Raw genomic sequence first — 21,605 nt, 5'->3', positions numbered from 1 at the left:
TTATAATTAGGAACTTACAGCTTTTATGAGGAAATTAATGCTGTTTTCCATTGTAATTTGTACCACATATATGTACTTAACTATCATTGGTGAACCCCTAATTTTTTGGATGGTAAAGACATGCAATTCTGGCTGGGCGCGGTGGCTCAAGCCTGTAATCCCAGCACTTTGGGAGGCCGAGACGGGCGGATCACGAGGTCAGGAGATCGAGACCATCCTGGCTAACACCGTGAAACCCCGTCTCTACTAAAAATACAAAAAACTAGCCGGGCGAGGTGGCGGGCGCCTGTAGTCCCAGCTACTCCGGAGGCTGAGGCAGGAGAATGGCGTAAACCCGGGAGGCGGAGCTTGCAGTGAGCTGAGATCCGGCCACTGCACTCCAGCCCGGGCTACAGAGCAAGACTCCGTCTCAAAAAAAAAAAAAAAAAAAAAAAAAAAAAAAAAAAAAAAGACATGCAATTCTAAATCAATGATGAGAATGTATCTTTGGGGTAGGTTTTATTTCATTAGGAAATCTTATTTTATGTTTAGTAGAAAGCAAATTGTTAGCTAATGATGCACACAACAAAATTTGAGTGAGAAACATATGTAGAGTAAGTTTTGTACATGTATACCAAAAACAGTACAGAGGAATACTAGATTTAATACCAGTATGTGAATAGCCTAGAATAAAAATAATTTTTGTAATAGGAGTGAAGAAACATGATGATGGTCATTTCAGTGCTGTTATAATTTTTTTATGTATAGTTAGAAAAGTCATTTCTTCCACTTTTTGAATTAAAGGATACCTTTTTTGAAGTTGACATCTGATGTAAAGTATTTCTGTTCATTCTTCTTAGCCACCTCTGAGCCCCTGAATTTCCAATTTTCTCCTTTATCCTCCATTCCTAATATTCCTCAAAAAAACTCAAATATTCTCTGTCTTATAAAGGCCCAACCAAAAGAGAGTATAGAAACTATAGATGATAATTGAATGAAACTTTCTTCAAATGTTAAATGTTAAACTTTCTCTAAATGTTAAAAATATATGAAATCTATATATTGATTATAGGAAATGTATTAATGATTTGTTTTATTATAATTGTTTAAATGGTGAAATAACACAAAGCGTGTTGACGTATCTATTGATACCAAGTACTATTATAAGAAGGAAATATACAGCCTTGTTGAACAACTAAATTCTGTGTGACTGTTAATTCTTGGTGTCATGACATTTTAACATTATTATGTAAAACTTAAAATAACTCCACATCTGAGATATATATCTATATATCTATCTATATATATATACACACACACACACACACACACATTTTGTTTACCATACATCTTCCCTAGTACAATATAATCACCATAAAAAGAGAGGTCATATCTGTCTTGCTTTCTCTTGACTCCCAGGACCAAAAAGCCAGCACAAATCAGATCCACATATATATGTATCAGATCCACATCTAATATGTGTGTGTATGTGTGTGTGTATATATATATATTTTTTGTATATCTATCTATATATACACACACACATTTTGTTTATCACACATCTTTCCCTCAGGAGACATTCAAGGAAATCTGAGAAAGCACATGTTTGTGTATAATACAGTCCCCTCCTTGTGCCACTCAGATGTGCTGACGCCCTCCAAATGTGGCTGGATTTACAAGCATATGACTTGTGCAGTTGCATGGAATCTTGTGTTTGAGGGGCTTTTTGGTTGGATTAATGCTCTGTACTTGTATTTTTGCTTTTCAGACAGTGGATACTCCTCTGCTGAAGAGGGAATAGTTCTGCACTAATTCCCTAGGTATTTGCTTTCTCTTCTCCTACGGGCTTGATGGAGACATGCACAGAATCCTGTAATGCCCACAATGCATGCCTCTAGCAGCTTTGAATTCTGCTGGATCATCTGACACAATGGGTAGAGCAGGTTGGGCCAGAGCCTATATCTGCTGTAGAGATATCTCATGTTCTGGATTTCACTTGAAACCAGTAGTCTTTACATTCATTCTGTAACCCATCTCATTTTGTCAGAGGCTAGGTAGGTTAAGTGAATAGGGATATAAAAAGACTTTATTAACATGTCGGAGCCATATCATCTACTGTGGTGTTTGTGGACACCAAAACCCCAAGAGGCTCGAGAAACACTGTGCTTCTCTTTTAGTCGTAGGAAGTATATATAAGGCAACAGGCCACTTACTTTAAAAAGGATGTTTCTGTTGGTTATGGTGGCTCATGCCTGTAATCCCAGCACTTTGGGAGACCAAGGTGGGCAGATCACTTGGGGCCGTGAGTTTGAGATCAGTCTGGGCAGCATGGTGAAACCCCATCTTTACTTAAATTAAAAAAAAAGAAAATTGCCAGGCATGGTAGCAAAAGCCTGTAAACACAGTTACTCAGGAAGTTGAAGGATTTGAACTGATTGAACCCAGGAGGCGAAGGTTGCAGTGAGCCAAGATTGCTCCAGTGCATTCCAGCCTGGGTAACAGAGGGAGACTCTGTCTCAAAAATAAATAAATAAATAAATAAATTGATTTTTTGGCATGTGGACCAGGAATTTGGGACCCCTAAAAAAAATCTGTGTTTCAGATCTCTAAATATTGTCAGGTGTATCTCTCTTCTGGTGTTGTATTTCTATTTAATGTTCAAGTATTTTACTATAGGGAACGTTCCATTTCCTGGTTATTGCACCAATTACCGTAACATTATTAATAGAATAACATGATGTTTTGCAAAATGTAAATTAAAGTGAGAGCGGAAGTGACATCGCCTTGACATAAAACAGTGAAGCAGCGCGTTTATTCTTAACACACAGAGGCCAATTGTTATAATCTCCTGACCCACCCATGGGTGTAAAATAAGAAATATTCACTAAATCAAGAGCCACATGCAAACTGCCAGAAGCTCTGCTCTGCTCAGGGAAGATACCACATCCTAGAGAGCATTTGTAAATAGTGATTTAAATTTACGGAACTCTGACCTCATTTTATAATGTGTCTGATTTTGGTAGAGGTCAGTTAGGTTAGGCGGATAGGGATATAAAAAGACTACCATCCCCTGTGACAAAACTTTCAAGTGTTTTGTCACGGTAGTGATTAATTCCATACCTTGGAGAATGTGATTATTACTTTTCAATCATTGTTGCAGTGGAGAATTTCACAGGTTTCCCCTTGGTCTTGCTCTAATAATGTCCCTTACTGTACAGGTCAGGAAGAAAGTGAGAATCCTGCCAGCTGCCATGTGTGTCCATTTCAATTACACCTTCAGGAAGAGGTAATAATGGAAAACTGATTAGATGCCCCTTGGGATGGACATGAGCCAAAACTCTAAGTAGCATCTGACCTTCAAAAACTCCCAGTGCAGGGTGGGTATGATGACTCATGCCTGCAATTCCCACACTTTGGGAGGCACAGTTGGGAATATCTCTTGACGCCAGGAGTTCCAGACCACCCTGGGCTACATGGTGAGAGCCTGTCTCTACAAAAACTGGAAAAAAAAAAAAAAGGAAAGAAAAGAAAAAGAAAAAACAACAACAAAACTTATTTTGGCATGGTGGTGCTCACCTGTAGTCCCAGTTACCCAGGAGGCTGAGGCAGGAGACTTCCTTGAACTTATAACCAATATACAAGTCAGTTGCTGGCTGCATCCAGAGTCCAGTTAACAAGAGTGAGGCCTGGTACAAAAGTAATAAATTTATTCCAAACCTAGCTTGGGGAAGGGGCACGAGGAGTCCTGCCTTTAAGTGTACCACTTCACCTTTGGAGCAGAAAGCAGACACTTTTATAAGGTAAGGGGGGATACTGAGCAAGGGTAGAGGGTCCTCCTGCAAGCTTGGTGCCTTATCTACCATGCGGGGGGTCTGTCCTGCAGACCCTGACTCAATGACAGAGGAATAACATACACTGACACATATATTTGGCTTGTCAGCCCGGCTCAGCCTCCTGGCCACTTACAGACTCTCAGGAGAGTGCTGTCAGTCTTGGCCCAGACTTGCTGGCCTTTCTTGGCATTTGTTTAGCACACATTAAATGACAAAAGCTTTGAGTCAACACAATTAGAGGGTAATCACCCTGGTCACCTTTTCGCAGGAGAGCAATATTGCCTGTGAGTGATGAAAGGTTAGTTTTAGGACTATCTCAGTAAACAAGCTCTTTAGATAAACTACTCTACATTCCTTTGTATCTGTGCCCTAAGTTCTCTGGCTCCTGCAAAGAGACTCTGGCTGCCTTCAGCCAAGCTATCTGAAGCTATGCAACAACTTCTTGGTCTTCCAAGAAGGTTTTTGTTTTATTTTATAATTTTCCCTACCATTCTGACTGAACCCCTACACTACCAGGTAGTTGAATTGGTGCTTTCTTTTGCAGAAATACATTACAAAAGTGGCCAAGTGGGTATGGTTTTCGTATGCCCTCCTGTTGGATGAAAGTCCTCAGGCAATTCCTGGAGTGGAGCAGAGCCTGGAATTTCCAGGTCCACGTCCTGGAGGTAAAAGTTCTGTGGTGGGTGTGCTTTGGTCTGCAAATTGACTGTCAATTCTCAGGGGAGATCTGTCTTGGAGCACATAGTTAGAGAAATGTGCCCTGCAGGGAATGTCCAGTGAGTGGGGGTGAAAGGTTACATTTGCATTTATGAAGGGCTAAGCAGGACACACAGAACAAAGGGAAGGAGGAAAGAAGAGAAGATAAAATAATAATAAAAAATAGTAACTCATACTCTTTTTCTTAGAAAAAAATGGGGCAATCTGTTACAAACCCAGTCTTTACTGAGTAAAATCATTACTCAAGGCTGTATTGAGTAATGATCATGCCACTGTACTACATACAGCCTGGGTGACGGATTGAGACTGAGTCTCTGAAAAAACCCAGATGCAAATAACACAAAAAACAAAAGAAAATTAAAAAGAAAATCTCCCACTCTATTTCATGGACCACAGTGTCTTTTGGGTACCCAGACATTAGTGTTAGTTCAGGCTCTGCTGGGGGGGCCAATATCTGGTTTACTGGTGGCAATTTCATATGAGTCTGCAGCAACCTCAAGTCTTGCCTCCTCAGAAGAAGGAATTCAACTGAGGGGCGTAAGTCAGAAGAGACTGAAGGAAGTTTCTGAGGAGGAATGGAAGTTTATTAAAAAGAGAGCAGGAAAGAAAGGAAATCACACTTGGAGGATACCACAGCGGGCACTTTCGAGGTCAAGTGCAGTGTTAGGCCTTTCGACTTGGGGTTTTATATGTTGGTATACCTCTGGGGTCTTGTGTTCCTTTTCCCACGATTCTTCCCTTAGGGTCTTGTGTTCCTTTTTCCATGAGTCAACCTCTTAGGGTGGGCTGCTCACATGCGTGGTGGCCTGCTAACACTGGAGAGGTGAGCATGCACAGTGTGTTTACCGGAGTTGTACACATGGTTGCCTGAGGCATTCTTCCCATTTTTGGTGGAATGCCCACAGAAGGTCATATTCCACCATTTCTCTCTCAACACGCATGCCTCAGCCTACTCGCCCTGTTCCTGAGCTGCTGACTACCAATTTTAAGCATTTTTATTTATTGTGAAATTGTCTCTCCCTGGTGCCTGTGACCAATTATTATTTTTAGAGAGGCAGTGTGACAACTGCCAGGCCATCACCTGATGGTCGCCTGACATTCCTGGTGGGTGGTGAGAACCGTCTTCTGCCCCGCTCATGCCTGACTATCTACCTACTGTAAGAGCCCTATACCTAAAAGTCTCAGATGGTGTGGGTGTGCGTCCTTTCCCTGGGTACTGTTATCTGGGAAATGGCTACAGGTCTTTGAGGAAGCACCGTATGAATACACCCTGAATATCCCTGTAGTGAATTTTCAGCATCCTTTATTTAGGGGACTTAAGCTTCCCTTCAATTATTGAATTCTTGTTCTCGGAATTGGCTGTGTCCTGACAACTGGTTGAGGTTCTTTGATTTTCCACTTCAAAGGCTGACCTTAGGTATGAGCTTTTCAGCTCCGTTTTGCTCTTGGTTTATAAGTATTTATCAATTATGAAACTTCATCAACTACTGGCTTATGAACTCATTCCAATGAAGCTGGGTTTAAAATAATCCTTGTTTCACTATGATCACGATAGAAACACAATTTATGAGTAACCTTTTATTTCTAAAGAGAGTATTTTAGGACCAAATTTTCAAACAGAGGTAATATCTCAGATCTTCTGTTACATTTGAGTGAGTGATGATGGAGTTTGGAGGTTATATTTCTATAATGAAAACTATATTTACGGGTGGGGAATAAATGGTGGAATTCCTTAGAAGCACCAGTTCAGTTTTGTTTCCATGGAACTTAAAGTCCTTCAATCTTTGATACACTTGTAAGTACTGTTTTAATTTTTGATATTTTAAAGATTATTTTAAACGAAGAAGTCTTGATTTCTGCTAATAGAAATAGAGTAAAATTTAAATCACAGAATAGAATGGTGGAGCTGTGGTTGAGATACTATATTTTATTAATTGTAATGGCATTTTCAGATCAAGTACTGCTCATTAAATTTCCCTGGGAGGAGAGTTTGTGGTGATGACCTAGCAACAGACAAGCTACTATCCAAAAAAAAAAAAAAAAACCAAAAAAACAAAAAAACAAAAAACTACTAACATGAAATCAATTTCGAGTTTCTTCCAAGTTACAGGAGAATGCCTAGACCATGATTTTAATCTCTTCTGTGACCTAAGTATTACAAAAAGTAGAAAATCGTTGCCATTTTCATGTCCGGTGTACTAAAAATTTATAAAACTATTTTTTTTGAGAATTTGTGTTAGGAATACTTTGTTTAGTTTCTCCATTAAAAAATGATTTATACAAGGAGAACAAAAGTTTATTTCTACCGCTAAAACAATGATAAAAAAAGAGTAATCAATATTGGGAGTCCAATTCTCAATTGTTAAATATTGATATTTAACAACCAGTTAAATGTAAGAGAAGAAATAATGAGTGAATTGGAAGAAAGCTTCCTAGAATGAAGCACAAAGAGACCAAGAGATACAAAATATAAGGCTAGAGGGTCAGAGACATTGAGCTCAGTCAGAATGTGTAACATACTTCTGCAGTTCTGGAAGATTAGAAGAGAGAAAATGGGGCAGAAGCAATGTGGAGATTTTTTAAAAAGTGACAAAAAGTATCAGTTCATGTATTTTAGGAACCATCAAGCTTCAGACAAGGTAACTAAAACCAAATTGACATAAAATGACAGGACATCAAATACCAATAGAAAATCTGAAAAGTAACTAGAGGAAGAGATAGATTACATTAAAGGAAATAACTGTCTAAATGACAGTCTGATTTTCTTTTCTTTTTTTTTTTTTTTTTTTTTTTTTTTGAGACGGAGTCTCACTCTGTAGCCCAGGCTGGAGTGCAGTGGCCGGATCTCAGCTCACTGCAAGCTCCGCCTCCCGGGTTCACGCCATTCTCCGGCCTCAGCCTCCCGAGTAGCTGGGACTACAGGCGCTGCCACCTCGCCCGGCTATTTTTTGTATTTCTTAGTAGAGACGGGGTTTCACCGTGTTAGCCAGGATGGTATCGATCTCCTGACCTCGTGATCCGCCCATCTCGGCCTCCCAAAGTGCTGGGATTACAGGCTTGAGCCACCGCGCCCGGCCAACAGTCTGATTTTCAACAGACCAAAACCAAGCTAGAGTTCAATGGAATCATGTTTTCAGTGTTTTTCTAAAGTAGAATAGACCTTGATAAACAGAAACTTAAAATGATTTTTTTCAGATAATAGAAAAATGGTTATTTTTAATATTATTGTATGTAGAGTTGGAGTCTCACTCTGTTGTCCAGGCTGGAGTTCAGTGGTAGGATAATGGCTTACTGCAATCTGGAACTCCTGGACTCAAACCATCCTCCCACCTCAGCCTTGTGAGTAGCTTCACGATGCCTGGCTAACTTTTTCATTCATTGTAGAGGGAGTTTTGCTGTGTTGCACAGACTGGTCTTGAACTCCTGGGTGCTCCTGCCCCAGCCTTACAAAATATTGGGATTACGGGTGTGAGCGACCCTGCCTGGCCAGTAAAGGGACTTATTGAAAATATTAAGTTGGGGGGGCGGAGCAAGATGGCCGAATAGGAACAGCTCCAGTCTCCAACTCCCAGCGCGAGCGACACAGAAGAACGATGATTTCTGCATTTTCAACTGAGGTACTGGGTTCATCTCACTGGGGAGTGCCGAACGATCGGTGCTGGTCAGCTGCTGCAGCCCGACCAGCGAGAGCTGAAGCAGGGCGAGGCATTGCCTCACCTGGGAAGCGCAAGGGGGAAGGGAATCCCTTTTCCTAGCCAGGGGAACTGAGACACACAACACCTGGAAAATTGGGTAACTCCCACCCCAATACTGCTTTAAGCAAACAGGCACACCAGGAGATCATATCCCACACCTGGCCTGGAGGGTCCCACGCCCATGGAGCCTCCCTCATTGCTAGCACAGCAGTCTGTGATCTACCAGCAAGGCAGCAGCGAGACTGGGGGAGGGGCGCCCGCCATTGCTGAGGCTTAAGTAGGTAAACAAAGCTGCTGGGAAGCTCGAACTGGGTGGAGCTCACAGCAGCTCAAGGAAACCTGCCTGTCTCTGTAGACTCCACCTCTGGGGACAGGGCACAGTAAACAATAACAAACACAGCAGAAGCCTCTGCAGACGCAAACTACTCTGTCTGACAGCTTTGAAGAGAGCAGTGGATCTCCCAACACAGAGGTTGAGATCTGAGAATGGACAGACTCCCTGCTCAAGTGGGTCCCTGACCCCTGAGTAGCCTAACTGGGAGACACCCCCCACTAGGGGCAGTCTGACACCCCACACCTCACAGGGTGGAGTACACCCCTGAGAGGAAGCTTCCAAAGCAAGAATCAGACAGGTACACTCACTGTTCAGAAATATTCTATCTTCTGCAGCCTCTGCTGCTGATACCCAGGCAAACAGGGTCTGGAGTGGACCTCAAGCAATCTCCAACAGACCTACAGCTGAGGGTCCTGACTGTTAGAAGGAAAACTATCAAGCAGGAAGGACACCTACACCAAAACCCCATCAGTACATCACCATCATCAAAGACCAGAGGCAGATAAAACCACAAAGATGGGGAAAAAGCAGGGCAGAAAAGCTGGAAATTCAAAAAATAAGAGCGCATCTCCCCCGGCAAAGGAGCGCAGCTCATCGCCAGCAACGGATCAAAGCTGGACGGAGAATGACTTTGACGAGATGAGAGAAGAAGGCTTCAGTCCATCAAATTTCTCAGAGCTAAAGGAGGAATTATGTACCCAGCGTAAAGAAACTAAAAATCTTGAAAAAAAAGTGGAAGAATTGATGGCTAGAGTAATTAATGCAGAGAAGGTCATAAACGAAATGAAAGAGATGAAAACCATGACACGAGAAATACGTGACAAATGCACAAGCTTCAGTAACCGACTCGATCAACTGGAAGAAAGAGTATCAGCGATTGAGGATCAAATGAATGAAATGAAGCGAGAAGAGAAACCAAAAGAAAAAAGAAGAAAAAAAAACGAACAAAGCCTGCGAGAAGTATGGGATTATGTAAAAAGACCAAATCTACGTCTGATTGGGGTGCCTGAAAGTGAGGGGGAAAATGGAACCAAGTTGGAAAACACTCTTCAGGATATCATCCAGGAGAACTTCCCCAACCTAGTAGGGCAGGCCAACATTCAAATCCAGGAAATACAGAGAACACCACAAAGATACTCCTCCAGAAGAGCAACTCCAAGACACATAATTGCCAGATTCACCAAAGTTGAAATGAAGGAAAAAATCTTAAGGGCAGCCAGAGAGAAAGGTCGGGTTACCCACAAAGGGAAGCCCATCAGACTAACAGCAGATCTCTCGGCAGAAACTCTACAAGCCAGAAGAGAGTGGGGGCCAATATTCAACATTCTTAAAGAAAAGAATTTTCAACCCAGAATTTCATATCCAGCCAAACTAAGTTTCATAAGTGAAGGAGAAATAAAATCCTTTACAGATAAGCAAATGCTTAGAGATTTTGTCACCACTAGGCCTGCCTTAAAAGAGACCCTGAAGGAAGCACTCAACATGGAAAGGAACAACCGGTACCAGCCATTGCAAAAACATGCCAAAATGTAAAGACCATCGAGGCTAGGAAGAAACTGCATCAACTAACGAGCAAAATAACCAGTTAATATCATAATGGCAGGATCAAGTTCACACATAACAATCTTAACCTTAAATGTAAATGGACTAAATGCTCCAATTAAAAGACACAGACTGGCAAACTGGATAAAGAGTCAAGACCCATCAGTCTGCTGTATTCAGGAGACCCATCTCACACGCAGAGACATACATAGGTTCAAAATAAAGGGATGGAGGAAGATTTACCAAGCAAATGGAGAACAAAAAAAAGCGGGGGTTGCAATACTAGTCTCTGATAAAACAGACTTTAAACCATCAAAGATCAAAAGAGACAAAGAAGGCCATTACATAATGGTAAAGGGATCAATTCAACAGGAAGAGCTAACTATCCTAAATATATATGCACCCAATACAGGAGCACCCAGATTCATAAAGCAAGTCCTTAGAGACTTACAAAGAGACTTAGACTCCCATACAATAATAATGGGAGATTTCAACACTCCACTGTCAACATTAGACAGATCAATGAGACAGAAAGTTAACAAGGATATCCAGGAATTGAACTCATCTCTGCAGCAAGCAGACCTAATAGACATCTATAGAACTCTCCACCCCAAATCAACAGAATATACATTCTTCTCAGCACCACATCGTACTTACTCCAAAATCGACCACGTAATTGGAAGTAAAGCACTCCTCAGCAAATGCACAAGAACAGAAATTATAACAAACTGTCTCTCAGACCACAGTGCAATCAAACTAGAACTCAGGACTAAGAAACTCAATCAAAACCGCTCAACTACATGGAAACTGAACAACCTGCTCCTGAATGACTACTGGGTACATAACGAAATGAAGGCAGAAATAAAGATGTTCTTTGAAACCAATGAGAACAAAGATACAACATACCAGAATCTCTGGGACACATTTAAAGCAGTGTGTAGAGGGAAATTTATAGCACTAAATGCCCACAAGAGAAAGCAGGAAAGATCTAAAATTGACACTCTAACATCGCAATTAAAAGAACTAGAGAAGCAAGAGCAAACACATTCGAAAGCTAGCAGAAGGCAAGAAATAACTAAGATCAGAGCAGAACTGAAGGAGATAGAGACACAAAAAACCCTCCAAAAAATCAGTGAATCCAGGAGTTGGTTTTTTGAAAAGATCAACAAAATTGACAGACCACTAGCAAGACTAATAAAGAAGAAAAGAGAGAAGAATCAAATCGACGCAATTAAAAATGATAAAGGGGATATCACCACCGACCCCACAGAAATACAAACTACCATCAGAGAATACTATAAACACCTCTACGCAAATAAACTGGAAAATCTAGAAGAAATGGATAATTTCCTGGACACTTACACTCTTCCAAGACTAAACCAGGAAGAAGTTGAATCCCTGAATAGACCAATAGCAGGCTCCGAAATTGAGACAATAATTAATAGCCTACCAACCAAAAAAAGTCCAGGACCAGATGGATTCACAGCTGAATTCTACCAGAGGTACAAGGAGGAGTTGGTACCATTCCTTCTGAAACTATTCCAATCAATAGAAAAAGAGGGAATCCTCCCTAACTCATTTTATGAGGCCAACATCATCCTGATACCAAAGCCTGGCAGAGACACAACAAAAAAAGAGAATTTTAGACCAATATCCCTGATGAACATCGATGCAAAAATCCTCAATAAAATACTGGCAAACCGGATTCAGCAACACATCAAAAAGCTTATCCACCATGATCAAGTGGGCTTCATCCCTGGGATGCAAGGCTGGTTCAACATTCGCAAATCAATAAACATAATCCAGCATATAAACAGAACCAAAGACAAGAACCACATGATTATCTCAATAGATGCAGAAAAGGCTTTTGACAAAATTCAACAGCCCTTCATGCTAAAAGCGCTCAATAAATTCGGTATTGATGGAACGTACCTCAAAATAATAAGAGCTATTTATGACAAACCCACAGCCAATATCATACTGAATGGGCAAAAACTGGAAAAATTCCCTTTGAAAACTGGCACAAGACAGGAATGCCCTCTCTCACCACTCCTATTCAACATAGTGTTGGAAGTTCTGGCTAGGGCAATTACGCAAGAGAAAGAAATCAAGGGTATTCAGTTAGGAAAAGAAGAAGTCAAACTGTCCCTGTTTGCAGATGACATGATTGTATATTTAGAAAACCCCATTGTCTCAGCCCAAAATCTCCTTAAGCTGATAAGCAACTTCAGCAAAGTCTCAGGATACAAAATTAATGTGCAAAAATCACAAGCATTCTTATACACCAGTAACAGACAAACAGAGAGCCAAATCAGGAATGAACTTCCATTCACAATTGCTTCAAAGAGAATAAAATACCTAGGAATCCAACTGACAAGGGATGTAAAGGACCTCTTCAAGGAGAACTACAAACCACTGCTCAGTGAAATAAAAGAGGACACAAACAAATGGAAGAACATACCATGCTCATGGATAGGAAGAATCAATATCGTGAAAATGGCCATACTGCCCAAGGTAATTTATAGATTCAATGTCATCCCCATCAAGCTACCAATGAGTTTCTTCACAGAATTGGAAAAAACTGCTTTAAAGTTCATATGGAACCAAAAAAGAGCCCGCATCTCCAAGACAATCCTAAGTCAAAAGAACAAAGCTGGAGGCATCACGCTACCTGACTTCAAACTCTACTACAAGGCTACAGTAACCAAAACAGCATGGTACTGGTACCAAAACAGAGATATAGACCAATGGAACAGAACAGAGTCCTCAGAAATAATACCACACATCTACAGCCATCTGATCTTTGACAAACCTGAGAGAAACAAGAAATGAGGAAAGGATTCCCTATTTAATAAATGGTGCTGGGAAAATTGGCTAGCCATAAGTAGAAAGCTGAAACTGGATCCTTTCCTTACTCCTTATACGAAAATTAATTCAAGATGGATTAGAGATTTAAATGTTAGACCTAATACCATAAAAATCCTAGAGGAAAACCTAGGTAGTACCATTCAGGACATAGGCATGGGCAAAGACTTCATGTCTAAAACACCAAAAGCAACAGCAGCAAAAGCCAAAATTGACAAATGGGATCTCATTAAACTAAAGAGCTTCTGCACAGCAAAAGAAACTACCATCAGAGTGAACAGGCAACCTACAGAATGGGAGAAAATTGTTGCAATCTACTCATCTGACAAAGGGCTAATATCCAGAACCTACAAAGAACTCAAACAAATTTACAAGAAAAAAAACAAACAACCCCATCAAAAAGTGGGCAAAGGATATGAACAGACATTTCTCAAAAGAAGACATTCACACAGCCAACAGACACATGAAAAAATGCTCATCATCACTGGCCATCAGAGAAATGCAAATCAAAACCACAATGAGATACCATCTCACACCAGTTAGAATGGCGATCATTAAAAAGTCAGGAAACAACAGGTGCTGCAGAGGATGTGGAGAAATAGGAACACTTTTACACTGTTGGTGGGATTGTAAACTAGTTCAACCATTATGGAAAACAGTATGGCGATTCCTCAAGGATCTAGAACTAGATGTACCATATGACCCAGCCATCCCATTACTGGGTATATACCCAAAGGATTATAAATTATGCTGCTATAAAGACACATGCACACGTATGTTTATTGCAGCACTATTCACAATAGCAAAGACTTGGAATCAACCCAAATGTCCATCAGTGACAGATTGGATTAAGAAAATGTGGCACATATACACCATGGAATACTCTGCAGCCATCAAAAAGGATGAGTTTGTGTCCTTTGTAGGGACATGGATGCAGCTGGAAACCATCATTCTTAGCAAACTATCACAAGAACAGAAAACCAAACACTGCATGTTCTCACTCATAGGTGGCAACTGAACAATGAGATCACTTGGACTCAGGAAGGGGAACATCACACACCGGGGCCTATCATGGGGAGGGGGGAGGGGGGAGGGGTTGCATTGGGAGTTATACCTGGTGTAAATGACGAGTTGATGGGTGCAGCACACCAACATGGCACAAGTATACATATGTAACAAACCTGCACGTTATGCACATGTACCCTACAACTTAAAGTATAATAATAATAAATAAATTAAAAAAAAAAGAAAATATTAAGTTGAACATACGAGAAGGAATGCAAATTAATGAAAGTGGTAAATATATGCATAATTCTAAATGAATGTTTACTGTAAAAAATAATAATGTCTTGTTGGGGTAATTATGTAATTGACAAGGTATATGCAAATGGCAAAAAATACACTGGAGGTTGAGGTGACAGGAGTAACTTTACTTAAAATCTTTTTTGAGCTTTTCTATGTCTATGAGGAGATTTTGAACAATGACCCTGTAATTCTACCCAAATGTATATATACAAAGAAATTGTATCAAATGATATATGAGAGAATGCTCTAGTAGAATTATTCATAACTGTTCAAAAAAAAGCTGGCCAAATATATATTAAGGATAGATCAATCATTACAGTAAATCCATACAACAGAACAACATAGAGAAGTGAAAAAAAATCACACATACATGCAACTATGTTACTAAATTTCAGAAACACAATGTTGAGTCCAAGAAGCCACAAACAAGAAGTGCATGAGGATTGCACCTACAGACAGTTCAAAGCAGGCCAGACCAAGCTATGCAGTTTAGGGTTGCACAACTAATTGGTAAAGTATAATGAAAATCAAGAAAACGATCATAATAAATTATGTATACTGCTTATCTCCAGAGATGTGAACAAGGGGTTACGGGCCTGGGAAGTGGCATGGAGTTGGACCTAGGCTGTTTTCGGTGTTCCTTGTCTCGCCCTGTATCATGGTTACTTGAGTGCTTATGATACACTGCAGTATTTCCCATTTTTGTTTTGGTTCATTTCTAAGTGTGTATTATAATTTTAATATAAAAATTTTAAATTAGGAGAAATATCTCATAGAAATTTACTATTACTCATCTCATTACATACTGAGGGAAAAAATAAACTATTTGTATACATTCTTAAACAACTCTAAGAGAGTTGAAGTAAGAACTTTCTTATTTAGTTGCAACATGAGGAAATTTGAGATGATGTTATCTGTCACCTCCAGATTTTTCCAAAGGATTTCTTCTAGCCTTAATTATCCACCTTACAGGAATAAACCTTTGCCATTCACCATCGATTTTTTCGTTTAGCTCCCGAATTCCTGACACAACAAGGTTGTTCATATTTCCCACACTCTTGGTTTAACAGAGTTCTTTTATCAGTTAATGTTTTACTGCAAGAGGAAAACCTCCAAAACTACATTAGATATTTATATGTCACAAGTTTTGGATTTCATTTTTCTTAGCTGGGTTTGGTGAATGTCTCCGGTGATTTGTGGTGGGCCAACTTCTGCATCTTGGAGGTCGTTAGAGTTTGGCCAATTTCATCTGGATCAGGTGGGGACAATCTGCCTTCATTAACTTCTCATTCTCCTTCTGGGAACAGTGTATTAGCCGAGTGATAGTCTCATGGTAAATGGAAAGAGGAAGAAACCCCAGTATGGAAGCCATCTCAAATCTTTATGCAAAGTGTAGTAATTTTCTGTTCATCAAAGTAAGTTAAATGATTGAACTCCAAGTTCAGGGGAAAGGTAGTCAGTCTTCCTGTGATGGGAGGATGCTGAAAGATTATATATCAAAGAGTCTGGTAGTCAGGAATATTTATAAAATTGCTGAATATTTTAATTAAATAATAAATATTTAAACATTAGACTTGAAAGAAACTTTACCAAAGGTCTAAGAATTAGAGATATGTTTGATAAATAAATATTGTTCATGGGCTGAAAACCCTGAGTGAGAAAATAGGACTAATTTCAGCTGGACAACCTCCTGGAAATGCATTTTTTATTTTGGAAATTACAAGAAAATAATTCATTCCATTCATAAGTGGTGTGCACATGTGTGTGTTTGTGCGTGTATTTATGAGCTTGTGAATAATGAAGTTACAGAAAAGTGTTAGCAGCAACCAGATCTTATGGAGTACTGGCCTGCCTGTGTTTCTCAAGTAAATCTTAGATACTTTTGATAAGAGAAGTTTGGATTCTGTGTATTTATATCTAGCATTTTAAAAAGACTATATAGGTGATGATCTTAGTTATGACCAAGCTCCCTTTAAGAATTTAGGCATTTACTACATGATCTCTGTATTGGGTTGTAAAACTTTCCTAACAGCTGAAGTTGCTAAAGACAAATGATGGAGAGGTTACACAAGAAAAAATTGCAAACACTGAAAGTGAATATGTCCTTGTTTGCATACTAGCAAATGAGAATTCAGGTTTCATGTCAACTTCAGTGTGAATAATTCCAGTGTGAATAATTCTTGTATAACAAGAACAGACAGTGAATGAATGAGTTAATTTGAGTCGTTTTGAAAATAAGAATGTTTTCCATAAAGAGAGCATTAAACTCATCCGTTAGCATGTCATGGTGATTTCTGGCTTTACACTGGTCACAACAGTTAAAAGTAAAAAGAATGTCACAGGAGATACACAAATCAGGTGCATATAGAATTTAAGGTTAGGATATTCAAGCGATCACATCCAGTGATATTACACTGGCATTTAAAAAATTTCTTTTTGTCTGTTTAGACATGATAACTTTTCCGCCCATCACTTTTTCCATTCTAATAGTGGTTATATTTGTTACTGGACATTTTGCTAATGGCTTCATAGCATTGATAAATTCCACTGAGTGGGTCAAGAGACAAAAGATCTCCTTTGCTGGCCAAATTTTCACTGCTCTGGCGGTCTCCAGAGTTGGTTTGCTCTGGGTATTATCACTACATTGGTATGCAACTGAGTTTAATCTAGCTTTTCATAGTGTAGAAGTAAGAAGTACTGCTTATAATGTCTGGGTAGTGACCAACCATTTCAGCAACTGGCTTGCTACTAGCCTCAGCATGTTTTATTTGCTCAGAATTGCCACTTTCTCCAACCTTATTTTCTTCACTTAAATAGGAGAGTAAAGAGTGTCATTCTGGTGACACTGTTAGGGCCTTTGCTGTTTTTGGTTTGTCATCTTTTTGTGATGAACATGAATCAGATTGTACGGACAAAAGAATATGAAGGAAACATGACTTGGAAGATCAAATTGAAGAGTGCAATGTACCTTTCAAATACAACTGTAACCATGCTAGCAAACTTTGTACCCCTCACTCTGACCCTGATATCTTTTCTGCTGTTAATCTGTTCTCTGTGTAAACATCTCAAGAAGATGTGGGTCCATGGCAAAGGATCTCAAGATCCCAGCACCAAGGTCCACACAAAAGCTTTGCAAATTGTGACCTGTTTTCTCCTGGTATGTGCCATTTACTTTCTGTCCATGATCCTATCAGTTTGGAATTCTGGGAGGCTGGAAAAGAAACCTTTCTTCATGTTCTGCCAAGCTATTGTATTCAGCTATCCTTCCACCCACCTATTCATCCTGATTTGGGGAAACAAGACACTAAAGCAGACTTTTCTTTCAGTTTTAAGGAATGTAAAGTACTGGGTGAAAGGACAGAAGCCTTCATCTCCATAGATTCACAAGAGGGGCATTGTGTGTCTTCTAGCAGGAAACTAAATGGAGGTGTATGAAACATTTTATATTTGCTACTGGGTTTTCTGTAATGTATGTATGTAAATAATTTCCAAATATATACCTAGAAAAGTCTTTTACCTAATGTTATTCTGGAAAAGTATATATGTGTGTGTGTGTATTTATGTGTGTATGAAAAACTGAAGAACATTGACAATAACATGCTTTTTATTGTTTTTTTCACAAAAAAATGCCAAACTATAGAAAATAATTCCTCAGAATTATGAAGCCATGTTTATTTTATGCATGTATTTTTTATTTCATTTGAAGAATTTATGTCTATTTATAATTATTAAGAACTAACAGCTTATCTCAGGGAAAATATTGCTCTTTTTGTTGTTATTTGAACCACACAAATATACCACAGTGTGCTTAGAATTCGTTGTTTTAACCTATAACTTTTTGGATAAATAATGTCATTCAATTCTAAATCAATAATGAGGATGTATCTTTGGGGTTTTATTCCAATATGAATTCCTATTTTATGTTTAGTAAAAGGCAAACAGAATTGTTGTTAGAAAACAATGCACACAATAAAATTTGAGTGACAAGCATATGTAGAGTAAATTTCATCTATGTCTACCATAAACAGTACTGAAGAATATAAGATTTAATACAAGTATGTGAATAGCTTAGAAAAAAAAATGTCTTCTATAAGAGGGGTGAAAAATCATGATCATGATCTGATTGCAATTATCGGCTTTCATATGCAGTTAAAAAAGTCATTTCTTCCAGCTTTTGAATTATAGAAAAGCTTTTTTTGGAATTGAGCTCTGATATAAATTATTTTAGCATTTTTTCTAAGGCGCTTCTAAGCCCCTGAATTGCTAATGATATCCTTATCTTCCATTTATCAAATTCCTTCTGAACTTCAGATAAGAGAACTCCAATCTTCCCTTTTCTAAAAAATACTGTCAATGTGAAAATAGTATAGAAATTATGGAAAATAATTCAGTGAAACTTTTTGTAAGTGTTAAAATAGCATCTATGAAATCTATGTGTTAATTAGAGGATGTGCCCTAACGTTGTAAGCTTGTTGTCAGTGATGAAATGGAAGTGTGTTGACATATTCACATTCATAAAACATTATTAATAGGTGTATATGAAATAACAGTTATAGAATGGAAAAAGATTAATGTAATTTATTGAAGTAAAAATATATTTTGAATAAGAATAGAAAAGGGCTTGGAAAATATTGTTTAATAATATTTTATATAAATATAAAAATGTATATATTAGCCTGACATTACTTATTTTGGAAAGGATATGACACAATGGGAATTTTCATACACTACTCCTGAAATTATAAGTCTGTGCCATCATTTCAGCCGAGTATGGTATTATCTGATTAAGATGAAGGATTACATCCTAACATCCAGTATTTTCACTCTTATTAGAATACATATACATACACATGCATATCACTGAGTTTCAATAGCTAAAGTTGAGAAGTCCTCCAAATGTCTATAAATCCTCCCAATGGATAAACAAATTGTGGCATACTTATACAATGGAATGCTATACAGCAATCAAAATTAACAAACGAGACTGACATGTTTACAACAGAATAATACAACAAAGAAAATGAACAAATTGGAGCTACATAGATAATAATACTCGCAGATGTGAGAGGAATTATCAAGATGGAAAATACATTTAGTATAATCTCATTTACATAATGTTGAAAAACATTATTTTTAATACATTGTAATTTTTTACCTTGGTGATAAATCTCTACAGTGAAACATGTGAGTGATCATTAAAACAATTGGGATAGTCAGGAGGGAGGAAAATATCGACAAGAAGACTTATATGGGGAATATCTGGATTGCTGGAAATTCTATTTTTTTTCACCCTTTTATTTGGATCTTATCTGTGTGAGGTATCTTTGACTGTGTTGGTCATCATTGAATCAAATATCTAAATAAACTGAATCTGGAACATCCTAGTGCCCACATCAAAAGCACTGAATAAAGTTGGAATGGGGACTGGTGGTGGTGGTGGTACAGCAATAGGGTAGCCTAGTTAGGTTGCACAAGCCCATCAAAACACATGTGATTATATGATTAGAACCAGGAAACTGGTTACTAGAAAAAGGAATTTAGTGGACTGTAGAGAGAAAATATTACATATTCAAGCACCTCACAACAGCTTAACACCAATTTTGTTTGAGGAATTTCTTTAGGAATTAAAATACAATAAACAACCACAGTTGCCCACTTTTTGATGTGGTTGTTTGATTTTCTTCTTGTAAATTTGTTTAAGTTCTTTGTAGATTCTGGATATCAGCCCTTTGTCAGATGGGTAGATTGCAAAAATGTTCTCCCATTCTGTAGGTTGCCTGTTCACTCTGATAGTAGTTTCTTTTGCTGTGCAGAAGCTCTTTAGTTTAATTAGATCCCATTTGTCAATTTTAGTTTTTGTTGCCATTGCTTTCGGTGTTTTAGTCATGAAGTCCTTGCACATGCCTAGGTCCTGAATGGTATTTCCTAGGTTTACCTCTAGGGTTTCTATGGTTTTAGGTCTAACATTTAAGTCTTTAATCCATTTGAATTAATTTTTGTATAAGGTGTAAGCTTTCTACATATGACTAGTCAATTTTCCCAGCACCATTTATTAAATAGGGAATCCTTTCCCCATTTCTAGTTTTTGCCAGGGTTGTCAAAGATCAGATGGTTGTAGATGTGTGTTATTATTTCTGAGGGTTCTGTTCTGTTCCACTGGTCTATATTTCTGTTTTGGTACAAGTACCATGCTGTTTTGGTTACTATAGCCTTGTAGTATAGCTTGAAGTAAGGTAGCATGACACCTCCAGCTTTGTTCTTTTTGCTTAGGTTTGTCTTTGCAATGCGGGCTCTTTTTTGGTTCCATCTAAACTTTAAAGTAGTTTTTTCCAATTCTGTGAAGAAAGTCATTGGTAGCTTGATGAGGATGATATTGAATCTATGAATTACCTTGAGCAGTATGGCCATTTTCACGATATTGATTCTTCCTAACCATGAGCATGGAATGTTCTTCCATTTGTTTGTGTCCTCTTTTATTTCATTGAGCAGTGGTTTGTAGTTCTCCTTGAAGAGGTCCTTCACATCCCTTGAAAGTTGGATTCCTAGGTATTTTATTCTCTTTGAAGCAATTGTGAATGGGAGTGCACTAATGATTTGGCTCTGTGCTTGTCTGTTATTGGTGTGTAGAAGTGCTTGTGATTTTTGCACATTGATTTTGTATGCTCAGACTTTGCTGAAGTTGTTTATCAGCTAAGGAGATCTTGGGCTGAGACAATGGGGTTTTCTAAATATACAATGGCAAATTCTATTTCCTTACCAAGGTGTGGTAACATAGATGTTAACCTTATAATTTTTTCTTACTTTTTATTAGATATTATTACTCTGTATATGTATGTTATACTCCACAATAAAAAATGTTAAAAACTTCATGTCTAAAACACCAAAAGCAATGGCAACAAAAGCCATAATTGACAAATGGGATCTAATTAAACTAAAGAACTTCTGCACAGCAAAAGAAACTACCATCAGAGTGAGCAGTGAACCTACAGAATGGGAGAAAAATTTTGCAATCTACTCATCTAACAAAAGGCTAATATCCAGAACCTCAAAGAACTCAAACAAATTTACAAGAAAAAAATAAACAACCCCATCAAAAAGTGAGCAAAGTATATTAACAGACATTTCTCAAAAGAAGACATTCATACAGCCAACAAACGCATGAAAAAGTGCTCATCATCACTCACCATCAGAGAAATGCAATTCAAACTATAATGAGATACCATCTCACTCCAGTTAGAATGGCAATCATGAAAAAATCAGGAAACAACAGGTGCTGGAGAGGATGTGGAGGAATAGGAACACTTTTACACTGTTGGTGGGACTGTAAACTAGTTC

General features: G+C 38.5%; 2 protein-coding genes across 2 annotated transcripts in view; both read left to right on the top strand.

Moving 5' to 3' along the window:
- MAGOHB (mago homolog B, exon junction complex subunit) overlaps nt 1-21,605 on the top strand; it is a 1,022,454-nt gene that overhangs the window by 379,082 nt on the left and 621,767 nt on the right. The gene's annotated exons all lie outside the window — the stretch shown is intronic.
- Nucleotides 12,454-21,605, top strand: part of LOC126930761 (taste receptor type 2 member 46-like) — a 40,898-nt gene continuing 31,746 nt past the window's right edge. Inside the window, 2 exon segments of the mRNA XM_050748261.1 lie at nt 12,454-17,066; nt 17,069-18,352. Coding sequence (XP_050604218.1) covers nt 16,721-17,066; nt 17,069-17,649 — 927 coding nt within the window. The 5' untranslated portion in view covers nt 12,454-16,720 and the 3' untranslated portion in view covers nt 17,650-18,352.

This window comes from Macaca thibetana, chromosome 11, assembly GCF_024542745.1.
Source record: "Macaca thibetana thibetana isolate TM-01 chromosome 11, ASM2454274v1, whole genome shotgun sequence".
Classification (NCBI taxonomy): domain Eukaryota; kingdom Metazoa; phylum Chordata; class Mammalia; order Primates; family Cercopithecidae; genus Macaca; species Macaca thibetana.
This window is presented reverse-complemented; position numbering and strand designations above follow the sequence as displayed.